Consider the following 14,350-nt stretch of genomic DNA (forward strand, 5'->3'; position numbering starts at 1 on the left):
AACTGCTTTTGGAGTTCTGATGATGTTGTGTGTGTACAGGTTCTGTATATGTGACCATTCACCTGAAATGAATTCTGAATATAATCCGCTTCAAGGTGACATTTGCGCATGGATGCTTTCAACGCGTCATGCAGAGAACCATCCAAATGGGTAAGTTATATTCTTGGCAAAGGGAAACACAGACAAAACACTTGCTAATATTTTGTTTCCACATAGATGACAACTTTCATAATGTGACAATGGAAGCTGACAGTCTCTTGATATATGCAGTGTAGTCATGAATCAGTTTTAAGACATTAAATTCGCAGCTTTACGTTAAAGTAATGAAGAAACCTCTCAGAGGAGAGCGCTAAAGCCCAGCGGACATTAAAAGCAATTGCTGTGCTGTCACTGAAGTGCTGTTGGCTTGTGGTTCACACCGGAGAGATGGGACAGGAGACTCATGCCTGATAATGCACGATAATGTCTGACAAATATCCGTGTGGGTGAATGTCACCAAAACTGTGAAGAAGGGTCATATTTCACAAACATGAACAACAGAAAAAGTACATATATTTTGCATAAATACATTTTAATTAAAGTAATGCCATGATGAATACTTACAAAAATCTATTTATTTTTTTTGCAAAGCAAAATAAATGATTTTAATTGGTATCCTATTTGTTGTTATGAATTTAAATTTTGCAGAAAAATGGACGGATGGACAGAAAGATAGATAGATAGACAGACAGATAGATAGATAGATAGATAGATAGATAGATAGATAGATAGATAGATAGATAGATAGATAGATAGATAGATAGATAGATAGATAGATAGATAGATAGATAGATAGATTAATGAATAGATAGACAAAGAGACAGGCAGACAAGATAGATAAAGACAGACAGATATATATATATATATATACATATAGAGACAGACAGATAGGGACAGACAGACAGACAGACAGACAGACAGGTAGATAGATAGATAGATAGATAGATAGATAGATAGATAGATAGATAGATAGATAGATAGATAGATAGATAGATAGATAGATAGATAGATAGATAGATAGAGAAAGAGACAGATAGACAAGATTGATAAAGACAGATATATAGACATATAGAGATAGATGGATAGATAGATAGAGTGGCAGTGTTGTTTTTATTTGTACTCCAAGATGCGTATGGTTATTGCTCATTTCAAAGAATCAGAAAGAGACAGAGCTGAAAAAAACTTTATTTTATTAATATTTACATATATGATTCATGGTAAAGTAACTCCACTAATCTTTGTCTTACAAACAAATGCACAATTAGGTAATTTAATATTTAAAACTGAATCATTATAATTTAATAAATAAAAGGATGAACATACAGATAATACCCTGTTTTCAAAAATTAAATGAGGTCCAGTGTTTTTGTAAAGTCAACATGAAATGGCATTCAATACCCATTTTACTTCTGTGAAAAGGATGTCCAACAAGGGGATTTAATGTGTAGCGGGACCTGATAGGAACGTGAAACGTGGCTGGAGGGGAACGTCCTTTCGGCTGGTGAAAGAGGCAGCGAATATTTTGATGAAAACTACGAAACATTTTCTTCCCTTTGGAATAACATGCACAGATTAATCATATATAATAAGACCAGGAACATCTAGTAAAGTAAACAGGGTCAGTTATGATTTCATGTTGACTTTAAATTAGTCAGTCCCACCATTAGGCCTACAAGATCCACACAATTATGTGCGATTCCCCTTTAAACTCATTATTGAATCCGTTAGTTTCAGTCAAATGAATGATGTAAAACAGCCCAAACTCTGAGAATACTCGATTTTCCCAGGATGAGAATAAATATTTTAAAACTGGCCTGAACTCTGAATCCACTTGTATGAGAAAGATAGAGATTCAATTTCAGACAGATTTCAAGCGGAATGTAAGTTAAAAGTATTTCTGTTTTCCGCAGACCAACATTTACACATATTCATTCCTCCCATTTCCAGAGGGATCCGGCGCTGTTCTGCACGCAATAAATAACAGCAGGTTGAGTTTCAGAGTGTTTAATCAAACACATGACATACATAATTGCCTTTTTCCCTTTTTACGACCACAGAGACTAATTCAGCGTTTGTCCGTATTCTTGTGCGCTCCACAGCTTTCGCAGGAGCCCGAACGTTTCCTCCCGAGGGTCTCGGTTTGTAGCTTAACTCTTACTCTCCCGTGACGTCGCATTGTTTTCCGTCACGTTTCAGCGCTTGAGGCACTCGTAGTTTCATCCAAGCCGTTGTGATGCTGTGGTGGGTGTGGCAAAACTATGCATATTCATTTCCACCTTTTTAATATTCATTATTAGGTCCACTTTTCACATATTCATGACTCTATTATTCATAAAATCTTTATCCATGTACAACGATATTTAAATTACGTGTCATTTAAGGCAGTCCAAACATTTACAAAAGGAAGTAAAAGAGATAATTGCAGAATGTCCCGCTGAAGAAGAAAAACTCCATCCTTATCCCAGTAGCAGTCCACGTCAGGTTTTCGCTAAGGAAGGGAGAGTCTTTTGAAGTTCATACACAAGAGCCAAACACATATCAGATCAATATGTACTTGCATTCTGATGAGGTCTGTAATTATATGTGCACTGACGGCACGCTCTGGTTCAGTACTTGGGCTCTCATCACCTGGACGCTGGTCATGATCTTCTTCTGATGGCCCATTAATGTGACTCCCAACCGCTGCATGTCACTGGAAAAAGAAATGTGATTAATTGATTATGATCAATTGTTTCCCTCATAATTATGATTTTTTTTTATTCATATAATGTATTATGAATGTAAACATCCAAAACAAGCTTTAAAAGCTCACATTAAAACTCATCCATTATTAATGTGATCTCAGACTTAACGCCTGCTATTGCCTACAATGCTCAACTGCTACACAAACATTTATACAGAAATCTTTCTATTGCTGTAATTGACCCTTTTCAAGATTAGTTAATCATGGCAATTGTAACCATAAACATGATTAATCAGACAACTAATTGTGCAGCTCTAATTATGGGCTTATTGTGTTTAAAGTTTCATTAAAAACATCTGAAACAAACAAATGATTTGCAACAAGCACGGTTGTAGTTGGTCGGTTTTTTTCACACATAAATCTTGAAGACATTATGGCTGATTTCATGATCACATCTAATATTAAAAGCGACTCTAATAATATGATTTCCAGAAAGGTAATTGACAATTTTTGGGACTGGGAATTTGGTCCAAAATTGACCAACAGGAAGAGCATTGACTGACCCATTGAGTAGTAAATGGAAATATGGAGAGAAATATGGACAAAATAGCCATAAATGACAACAGAACTGCTTTCAATGAATTATTAATCAGTGTTATTTTTGTATTATTAATTTCGCTATGTGCTTTTGCTATTTTGATCTTTTTTTTATTTTATTTTTACTATTTCTACTAAGCTTTAATTTATTTTTATTTCAGTTTTAGTCATTTTAGTACTTCAACTTATACATATTTTATTTCAGTTAGTCGCCAAGGCAATATTTGTGTTTTAAGTTTATGTTTTTCATCTATTATTTATATTTAATCAAATTTTTAGCTTTATCTCAATTAATGAAACGTGTATTTCCGTTTGGTTTTATTCCTCCCATAAAGGCGTCAGCAGACTTGGAATACAGTACAAAAGTCGGACGAAACAAAGTCATGTGGGTTTGGTAAATTTGCATTTTTGGGTGATCTAAACTTTCAAACATCTGAAGCAAATCAATTTAAAAGCAGAGGTTTGAGAATGTGTCACAAGTAAACCCATGAAATCCGCTAAAATCCTGAAATCCACGATAAAGCTGGTCTCCACCAAGCTGGTTCACTGTTTTTTGTTTTTTATCGAATCAATCAAATAGATTGATTTGCTTCAATGTCTACAAATCCACTAAAACTGGACCGATAGAAATAGCATTGACAATTGACAATATATTTGTACACCTGAAACACCACAAAACTGCATCTAATGGTCATTGATCATCTCGCTTGAGGAGATGATGATCAATAAAGGCTTAAAGCCATAAGGACACCTCCAATCTGTCCTCCATCAACCTCAGCGCTGAGATTCACGAAGCCAGCTGGAACCCTGCGATGGTGACATGATGCATCTAAAAGGCTTCATTTCTGCATTAGCAATCTCAAGCACTCCATCGTGTTATGGAGCGAGATCTCAATCAACTCACTGTTGTTTCATGCTCATCACGTGTCCTAGAGTCAGATACCCTCCTGCGGCAAAGTGGTTCTTATAACGGCCCATCTTAATGGTGTCCAACCACTCGTCCACTGATCTGCAGCTGCTGAAATCAGGAATGCTTCTGTTCATCAAAGGACTGTTTAGTCTGAAATGAGACGGCGCGTACGAGATGTACCTTTGAAATGCGGCGAGCAGAAAATCAATATGAGTTAAAATGATAGAGAAGGTAGGAAAGAGGGTGGGGGGGGGGGGTGGCTGTAGATCTGGCTGGTTTGGGTAGATTAATACAGGGATGAAATCCCTATTTCTTCCCATCAACGCTCCCTGCGCATCTGGATATGCACCGGCAACTTGACAGGACTTGCGCTCCGAGCTGTGCAATTTATACAAGTCCAATTGTGAAAGCAGAAGCGTTCTTTTTTGGTTCACGGCAGATCAATGTCAATATAGCACAGAGGTCTTTTATTTAACAGAGAACACATCTATTTGAGATGAGCTTATTGGAAAACGTACACTAAGCCAGCCAGTCGTATTCCCAGCCACTCATATGAAACTTTCTCGTCAACTTTGCGAGACTTTTAATGCAGATGATATCTGACATCGACAAAGTGCATTTGTCAGGTAAATCCCCCCAAGACGATGTATCGATTGCCGGCGCTCACCTGCACAATGTGTCCATTGACTTGAGGTTCTCGGGGTTCCGGATCAGCTTGTCCAGGACCGTGACGATCTGGCAGAATCTGGGTCTTTCGTTGCGGTCTTTCTGCCAGCAGTCCAGCATTAGGGTGTGGAGGGCACCGGGGCAGCCCATGGGGGCCGGGAGTCGGTAACCCTCCTCTACGGACTTGATCACCTGCAGAAAACCAATCAAACTCAATTCATATATGGGACGTGGCACTGCAGGGAATATTCACTCTAGCAGAAATCATTCTGATATGCTGATTTGGTGGTCAAGAAACATTTATTATTATAATCAATGCTGGAAACAGTTGTGCCGCTTCATGTTTTTGTTGGAGATAAAATCAGGATTTCAGAATATAGTTTAAAAGAACTTAATCACCTGCAGTAAACCAATCAAACTGAATATGTCAGATTGATTTGTCTAATTGATCAAATGATTTGGCAGATGTTTTGTTATGTTCGGAATGAAATATTAAACTATCATCGCATGCTGCCTACTTTTGAAAATAGTATGAGCAACATTCTTTATTGTGAAATGAGAAATAATTAACAAGCAGCTGTATGCTACATTGTTGTCATATTATCTCAATATGCACATTAAGTAATTTTTTTAAATACATATTTTTAATCCAATTTTATGTAAAAAAATTAAATACATGTCTTAACTCTTGGGAATCTGATCAAATAATGAGTCAAAAAGTAGTAAACTACAGCTGATGTTACTTCTGAATCATGCATCACACTGGAAACATGCTTTTGATTATTATTATTTTATTTTACTAGTTTTAAAAAATTTAGTTGAAATACCCCAAAAAAAAAAAATCTAAAGTCCAAGATAAATGTACTTCTGCATAGGATATGACAAAATGCTTCTTAAGAAAATGATTTTTTGCAGTGTATGCTAGCATACTATTCCGAACACAGCCAATATGAGTACTTGCACTATTTATACTACAAAACGTCATAGAACAGCATGAGTAGTGTGTTCACACTGAAAATTCCAAATAGAAAAAGCGAACTTTAAATTCCCGGATAATGCACTTAATTATCCAAAATTAATTATGACCCTTAATTATGCACTCAACTGTCGCAGCTTTAATTATGTAGCAGAGGGGGAGGGGCTGTCAGGTCCCAATGATGAATTATAAAATAAACTTATGAAATTCATACACTACACGGTTGAGTACATAGCGCATAAGTACATAGTGTATAAGTGCATATTGTATGATGTGTCCTTTGGGACACAACTTTAGACCCACATCTCTGTTGGTCAAGTTCCAGTATGGCCGTTCTCCATATGACATCACTTCCCACATCACCACTGCATAACTCCATACGTCACTGGAGGAGGAGAACTTCCGGTAGGCAATGGCCTCCGGTGCCGTCCAACGGATCGGGATCTTTCCTCCCTAAAATTCCATATAGACATAGATGGACAAAGATTAGGGAGAAACAACACCAAACATTCAAACGATATGAAACAAACACGTCAACAGAACAGAAATGTTTGTTTGTTTCCCCAAAAAAGTTTTTTTTTTTTTTTAGCAAAAGATTAGACGGAAAGATTTTCAGTGCTTTTGAAAGAAGTCTCTTATGCTCAAAAATACAGTAAAAACAGCAATATTTTGAAATATTATTACAATTAATATTTTATATTTTTATTCTATTTTAAAAATAGATTTTAAAGTAAAATGTATTCCTGTGATGTATTCTCCAGACTTCAAGGTTCAAGTTTCTTTATTATTTGTCACATACATATACATGTGATGCAATGTAGTGAAATGGTTTCCCCCTAGTTTCTCGTCCTACAATGCAAAAATACTAACAACAAGAAGATAAAGAGAAAAATAAATAAACCAATAATAGAAAAACATGAATATAAATAAAATCAATATATGATCATATCTGTATCTGTATGTAATGTATGTATTCAGTGTCACATGATCCTTCAAAAATCAGAATATGCTGATTTGTTGCTCAAGAAATATTTCATGTTTTGCGGAATAAAAGTATACATTTATATTTATATATATATATATATATATATATATATATATATATATATATATATATATATATAAAACATAAAAACTGTGAAAATACATATACGTATCTCTATCTATCTATCTATCTATCTATCTATCTATCTATCTATCTATCTATCTATCTATCTATCTATCTATCTATCTATCTATCTCATTAGTGCAAATAAACTGTTTGTCCCATTTTATAAAATTTATTGTTAATTTTTTTTATTATTATTAAAAACAGTATAAACAGTAACAGTATATATTTTTTTATTTCATGACAAGTTAATGGCACTAACATTTGAAGCTAACTCTATTGCCCCTTAAGTACTGCGGTCTTCATAGATTCTGCAGAGTGTGTTTCTGGCTTTATAAACTGGTTTAGAGCCGGTAACGGACACTTACACTGGTGGTATAGGCTGCATCAGGGTCGTCCTCCAGCACGCGCGACAGACCGAAGTCTGAAATCTTGCACACCAGATTACTGTTGACCAGAACATTCCTGGCAGCCAAGTCCCGGTGGACGTACCCCAGATCAGCCAAGTAAGTCATGCCAGCTGCTATGCCACGCAGAATCCCCACCAGCTGAATAATGGTGAACTGACCATCATGTCTCTGTTTCGAGGGAAGAAAAACAAGGCGAGGGAGAGAAATCTGTGAAGTTTAACTTCGGTTCACCGGGAGGTTCAGCGAGGCGAAGCAAAACTACAGCGAAATAACAAGAACAAACAGGAATATGTTTACACACCCTCAGGAAAGAGTCCAAGGAGCCATTCTCCATGTACTCTGTGATGATCATTACCGGTTTGCCTTGGCAGAGAATGCAAAAACAGAGAAAAACAGGGGAAAGAATGAGAAAAAGATGTCAAGAGATTGGAGAGATGATGCAATGTTTGGGTAAAGAAAAACAGAACAGGTTTTCTTCACTTTTTACTTACATTATTAACTTACACCGATGTACATTCATCTGATCATTATTGCAAAATATACTGTGATCAATACCCCAATGTGAAGGCAGAGGGGTCTTATATCAACCTCAAGGGCCTTATTTAGCAATAATGCCAGTCACATCTTACGGCATATTACAAGACTACTCTCAAAATAAATACACACTGATAATTTGAGTTTGTGAGAAAAAATGTATTATAACAAATACATGTATTACTTAAAAATGTATATAAATATATATATATAAATTTATATATGTTTATAAATTACAATAATAATTAATTTAATTTAGAATATATATATATATATATATATATATATATATACACACACACACACACATATATATATATACACATATAAACTGAAAAAACAGATTAGTAAAAATATATTTCAAATATATATTTAAAAAAACATTTTTACATTTATATATATATATATATATATATTTTTTTTTGCTAAATTAATTTACATTTTATTATATTCAAATCAAACACACACACACACATATATATACACATAAAATAAAATAATAATAACAATATATATATATATATATATAATTTAATTTTTTTGTTTAAATAATTTAGTAAAAAATATATAACAATTTGTATATAATTAATGAATTAAAATTGTATTCAATTATATAGTGTATATGGGATATAGGGGAAACATTTTGCTACATAAATGTTTTGGAATGATTTTGAACACAAAATAACGCATTTCAAAAATGTTCCATTCACAAGTGTGTGACACTGATGGACATTTAAAGCTCTTACTGCGGGTAACAACCCCCTCCAGGTGGATGACGTTCGGGTGATCGAACTGTGCCATGATGCTGGCCTCGCCGAGGAAATCCCTCCTCTGTTTCTCAGTGTAGCCGGCTTTAAGAGTCTTCAGAGCCACTGGGATATCACGTTTCCCGGGCAGCTTCATCCGCCCATAACACACTTCCCCAAACTCTCCTGATGTGTGCCAGAAAAAAAGGATTATCCAGTGAACAGTGTATACTCATGTAGGATCTGGATTCAAGCAAGACTTTCAACCTTCACAATGATATTCACATGACATCTGAATGTTTTGTCATTCATACTAAAATTACGCGTACATGTACAGTTGTGCTCATAAGATGTTTAGATAAGATAAAGATTTTTTTTTAATAAGATAAAAATAGCTAATTTTTTTTATTTTATTTAGGACTGCCCTGATGAAGCGGCATAACATACTACATAATTATCCTGTTCAAAATATGTCAAACCCTCACACAAAGATTTGTTTGCTGGTTCTTTGGTATCCAGCCTCAGTCACATGCCTAAAAGTGTCTGCATTTCAATGTTTTCGACCATCAATATACTGCATTATATTCATGTCGCGTAACACCGGGAAATATGAAGTCAGTCACTCAAAAGATGCACATGTACACAATTAAAGTGGCAGTTTATTGCAATTAAAACAGCATACGCCACGTTTAACTATGATTTATGCTATGAATTTATGGCATTTTGATCAAAGTATTGTGCATACATGAGGCAAAGTTTAATCGTGATATTGCCTGAATCTCATTATAACTGCATTATCAGGGTGCATGTAAACATAGTCGATGACCGCTCGCAACCCTTTGTGATAGCTGTGATTGAGTCTTTTAGCAATTGAAGAGTCAAAGTTGGACCTCAACATCATATAGACACTGTGATGAAAAGCTTAAAGCAACACCAAAGCACTTTTCCTCTTCGGTCCCCCTACAGGTTGGAAGCGGAATTGTCCATTACCGCTGTCGTAAATAATTTAGCCTACCGCAGCCTACCGTCGCACACACGCCATTTGTTTATCCAGCACCGGCTTTGGAAATAACGATGTTCACAGACAAGGTAGAGAATGTTGCATGATTTTATGAAAGTATGATGTATTGCGACATCAGAAATGAAGAAAAACTAAATAATGACTATTGTAACGCTTTCCGTAAAGCAAGTCAAATTTGTAGTTTCTTATGTCTTATTTGAACTACAGATCTGCTACCCGATCTGGCAAACTTGCCCAGTGCGGTTATAGCCGATAAAGGGCCGCAAAGCGAATGCAGAAGTGCCGTTCACCCCGTTACAAGTTGATGAAACACTGAAACGATTTTGGAAACATTATTTTAAGGTGCAAAAGAATCTTTGGTGTTGCTTTAACCAAGAACAGGAACAGGAACACACCATATTAAGCAAAATTAAGTGAACATGATAGATTCGGACATGATCGATATTAAACTATATATATTTTTCATCTTGATTTGTATGATATCATCTTTTTTGATTATTTTCTTTATTTCATATCAATGTTTTTCCAGTTTTTCTCATGTAGTCTCCCGAATCGATGCCCAGGTGTATTTCACACAGTCGCCAAGGACAGCTATACCTGAACCGATGATTTTCTCTATTTTGATCCTGGACGCTTCAATTTCTCTGGCAAACTCATGGACAGCTTGGCAGGGGTCCTCATATGTGTGGGGATCAATATAAAATCTGGCTTCTGGAAATGATACTAGAATAAACAGAATTAGCATTTGGTCACATATTGCAGCATGAAAGCAATTTTCAGTCACAGCCACAATCTCTGAAGGGCCCAGGCAGCAGATACAGCAAGATATTGGACCAAAAAAGCAATAGTTTCCTGCCTAAAATTCATTAAAAGAGAAATCATCAGGGGAAAAGAGTGCGTCTCATACCATGGCCATTTTGGTAGTGCATTTTCTCCTCGTCTGAGTCTTGGAAAGCTTTGCTGTATCCACAACGACTGTAACGCAATCCAGAAGGAGAAACAGAAATAGGTTTATTTTTTTTTAAAGGGTCTTGTGATGTATGTCCCACATGTTAATAATATTCAAACATAAAACTTAAAGAATGTAAAACTTAATTAACTTGATACTTAATTACCAAAGAACTTCAAGACATTTTTGCATCACATAGGAATAACAAACGTCCTTTGACTTAATCCGCCGCCTTATATTTATCAAACAAACTGAAAAAGTGTCCGTTCATTAAAGTGATAATACATTTTCATCAAATGAACATGTGGAAATCGTTGGCATCAGAAGGCAATAGAGAGCAGTGTTTTTCACATTCATTTTCTCCATAGGGATTTCCAAAATTCTTCAATACAGAGTTCAAGTCATGATCCAAATCAACCAGCTCTGAGATTAATTAAACTGAATTTGATTCGAATCAAAAAGTATTTGAAAAGCCCCCAAAAAATTCAAGAACGCAATCAAATCAGAGACAGCTGTAGAGCACTAAATAATCGATTATGATTGCAAGTATAAAAAAAATACATTTGACCTTTATAGCAAAATGTTCAAACATATGCAAACACTACATAATTCACAAAGCTTCATAGGAGTTTCATGATATTTTACAGCACTTTTGTAGCATTTCTGTATGGAGAAAATGAATGGGATTTCTATTTCTGTTGCGCTATATATGACTTAAGAATATTCGCAGTGTTATTTAGTCTAAAATCAATAAAATAAATTTTGTATTGTACAGGCCCGTTCACAACTACGTATAATGATAACAATAAAGATATTGTTCTAAAAATCATTCTTAATATAAAAAAATAGCAGATTCCACGGCACAACTAATATTTTTGGAATCACTTTCAGAATGATTTTTTCCAGCTGATGAATAATAAAAACATTGACGTCCAATCAGAATCCTGCTTAAAGAGCTTGAGCATTTAAAGCGGCAGACGACAAAACTACAGAGCAATATCATCCACTGGTGTGGACGCTAATGGTCACCGTGATTTTGCCAAGTATGACATGTTCCTGGATCAACATATTTTGTTGATCCTGGAATAACATTCCTGTCCCAAAATTTAGTCCTTACCCTATCCCTACCCCTACCCATAACTTTTCCCTAAAATCAGAGGGAAATGATAGGTGAATAACACTGATGTTGAAGCACCTCACCCTGGTTCTAAGCCTAAACTTGACATACACTGTAAACTTGTCCCTCAAATCTGATTGGTTGATTGGAAAGTTGTTCCAGGATCAACAAAGATGTTGGTCCAGGAACATGTGGTACAGTACTTGGTGAAATCACGTTCACCGGACGCTAATATAGTCATCATTATAGATATCTTTAAAGTTATCGTTCTTAAACTATGTATTTTTAACTAAGATAACTAAGTTGTGTATGTATTTCAGGGTGTAAATGTACCTAAATATATAGAGTATAGTCTAGTGAAACTCTTTCACAGATAATTACAGCATGACTCATTGCGGTGTTTGAGTGGGATTATTTCAGGATGGGAAGCTGGCATGAATATTCTCTTGATAAATGAGAATTCTTCTTCATTAACTCTCATATCGTTCTAAACCTGTATGACTTATGAAGATGTACAATAGCAAAATCAAAGATATTTCACGGAAAATCTAAACATCCACCCTTTTGTTGGTGCTTTCACTAGAGCAGATGTCTGATTTGTGAATGAATCATTCTTTTGAGTCTAATTGTTCTATGAATCATTTGCTCCAGTTCACAAAACCGGTCTGAATTACTCAAAAATTCAGTTCATTCAGTCTATGATTCAGTCACAGACAGACGGAAGAAAGTCATACAGGTTTGGAATGAACTAGATGAACTACCCCTTTAACATATGTTACAAAGAAAAGCAGGGAAAATGAATGCAGACAATTCAAAGTACTCCTCTTGCCGTTTTCTGCAGATGACAACGGCCAGAAATGTCACCAGTCCCGTTACCGAAGCCAAGCAGATCCAGATAATCGCCATGTTGGTATTTCGCAGCGGAGCTGGTGAAGAAACACAGGAACCAAATATCAATTTTAAGTCTAACGCATCATTAAACAATCTGAATCATCACCAGGGGACGTTCGACCAGAAATGGCATGTTTGTGTACAATCCAAACAATACGCTTCACAAGATATGAATATATAAACTGAAGATATAAGACATACATTTGTATTTATATTTTTGGTGCCTGTGAAGAACATGATCATTCAATGACAAATCATTGGAGATATTTTGGACAACAAATAAATTTTTAACATTTTAAGATTAATGAGAGACGCAAAGATGTTCTCTAAAATGTTCCTAACACAATCCAAACACAAATTATAACTTTTTATTAAAACTTACTTTTCCTAATATGTTAATTAAGTACAATAATATATATATATATATATATATTATATATATTATATATATATATATATATATATATATATATATGTATTTAATTATTTAAATGCATTTAATTTATTTAATCATAAATATTTACAAAACAAATAAACATTATAACTATGTCCTTGCAGGAGGAAGAGATCAAATTTACCATTTCAATATATTTTCTCTTTATTTTAGCAAACTTATGACATTACATTAAAACACACTCCTCTTAACTCAATATTCCATGTACATTCATTAAAAAAATTAACAAAAATATTAAATGATTACTTAAATTAATTACAAACAAAAATATTAAACTAAAAAATAAACTAACAGAAGAACAAATAAGCATTACATTGTTCTTTTAAAAATAGCTTATTTTAAATATATTTCCCTTTCATAGCTGTGTCCCTTGTGTTTTGTTCTCACTGACAGATATTAACAAAAATATTTATAAAATTAATTAACATCAAAGTCTTCTCTCCATTTTTCACCTGCTATGAGAACAACAGCCTCTGGTCCAGTCCAATTGCTTGGAAAAATAATGGCCCGTCTCTCCTCAGCAAGCTGCATGATTTGACTATCGTTCATGTCAGAAGCACTATTTAACACTCACGTGCTTTCCCGGTCTGAATCTCCACAGACTGGCTGAATCTCCCACAGCCAGCCGAGGTTCTGGCCCGAATCTGGAAGATGTAGCTCGTGCCGGGCTTCAGACCTGACACTTTAGCGCTGGTGTTCTGTGACTTTATTGTAGCATAACTTGTCTGTTCGCGGTCCTGTGGAAAAATCCCAGTCAGACAATAAGACGTTACATTCAAATAAATAGACTATTTAAGGCAATTTATATAATTGCAATCCATAAAGACAATAGTGGACAATTCACACCAGGACCCAACAAAATCTTGTTTTGAGACCCAGGATGGAGGATTGGAACGATTAAATTGAAGTGCTCACTAATCTGTTAGCATTCCCCGCTTCACCCCACTGCGTCCGTGAATTCTGTCCCCGCCGAAGCATTTCGCTTTGTTAAAACGTCTTTGATGCAGCCCTGTCCCCTGAGGAGACCGCCGGCACGTATATCCATCAAAAACCACTGCATGGTCTTTTGTTAAGCATCGTTCCCCAGGAGTCAACACACGGGCAGCGGATTGGCAAACGGATTGCACGTAAATCATATTTACATAGTGGCATTGTTGACTAGGCACTGTATACTAATTCTCTGTCACAGCTGATTTCTCTTTTGCGCCATTAGGCAGCAAAGCTCCCGGCTCATGCGACAATTAACTTC

General features: G+C 35.3%; 1 protein-coding gene across 2 annotated transcripts in view; it reads right to left on the reverse strand.

Annotated features, from left to right (window-relative positions):
- Positions 1-1,212: 1,212 nt before the first annotated feature.
- Positions 1,213-14,350, reverse strand: part of epha8 (eph receptor A8) — a 76,725-nt gene continuing 63,587 nt past the window's right edge. The window contains exons 7-17 of one of the 2 annotated variants that reach the window (XM_084101855.1): positions 13,676-13,838; positions 12,565-12,682; positions 10,598-10,665; positions 10,288-10,413; positions 8,670-8,855; positions 7,691-7,752; positions 7,348-7,557; positions 6,175-6,324; positions 4,897-5,087; positions 4,224-4,379; positions 1,213-2,731 (exon numbers count right to left, since the gene is read on the reverse strand). In XM_084101855.1, the coding sequence (XP_083957981.1) occupies positions 2,617-2,731; positions 4,224-4,379; positions 4,897-5,087; positions 6,175-6,324; positions 7,348-7,557; positions 7,691-7,752; positions 8,670-8,855; positions 10,288-10,413; positions 10,598-10,665; positions 12,565-12,682; positions 13,676-13,838 (1,545 nt within the window). In that variant the 3' untranslated portion in view covers positions 1,213-2,616. The remainder of the gene's footprint in view (positions 2,732-4,223; positions 4,380-4,896; positions 5,088-6,174; positions 6,325-7,347; positions 7,558-7,690; positions 7,753-8,669; positions 8,856-10,287; positions 10,414-10,597; positions 10,666-12,564; positions 12,683-13,675; positions 13,839-14,350) is intronic. The other variant, XM_084101856.1, reaches the window with a different exon arrangement.

The sequence above is a fragment of the Abramis brama genome (genome assembly GCF_963993115.1).
Source record: "Abramis brama genome assembly, chromosome: 23".
NCBI classification, from domain to species: domain Eukaryota; kingdom Metazoa; phylum Chordata; class Actinopteri; order Cypriniformes; family Leuciscidae; genus Abramis; species Abramis brama.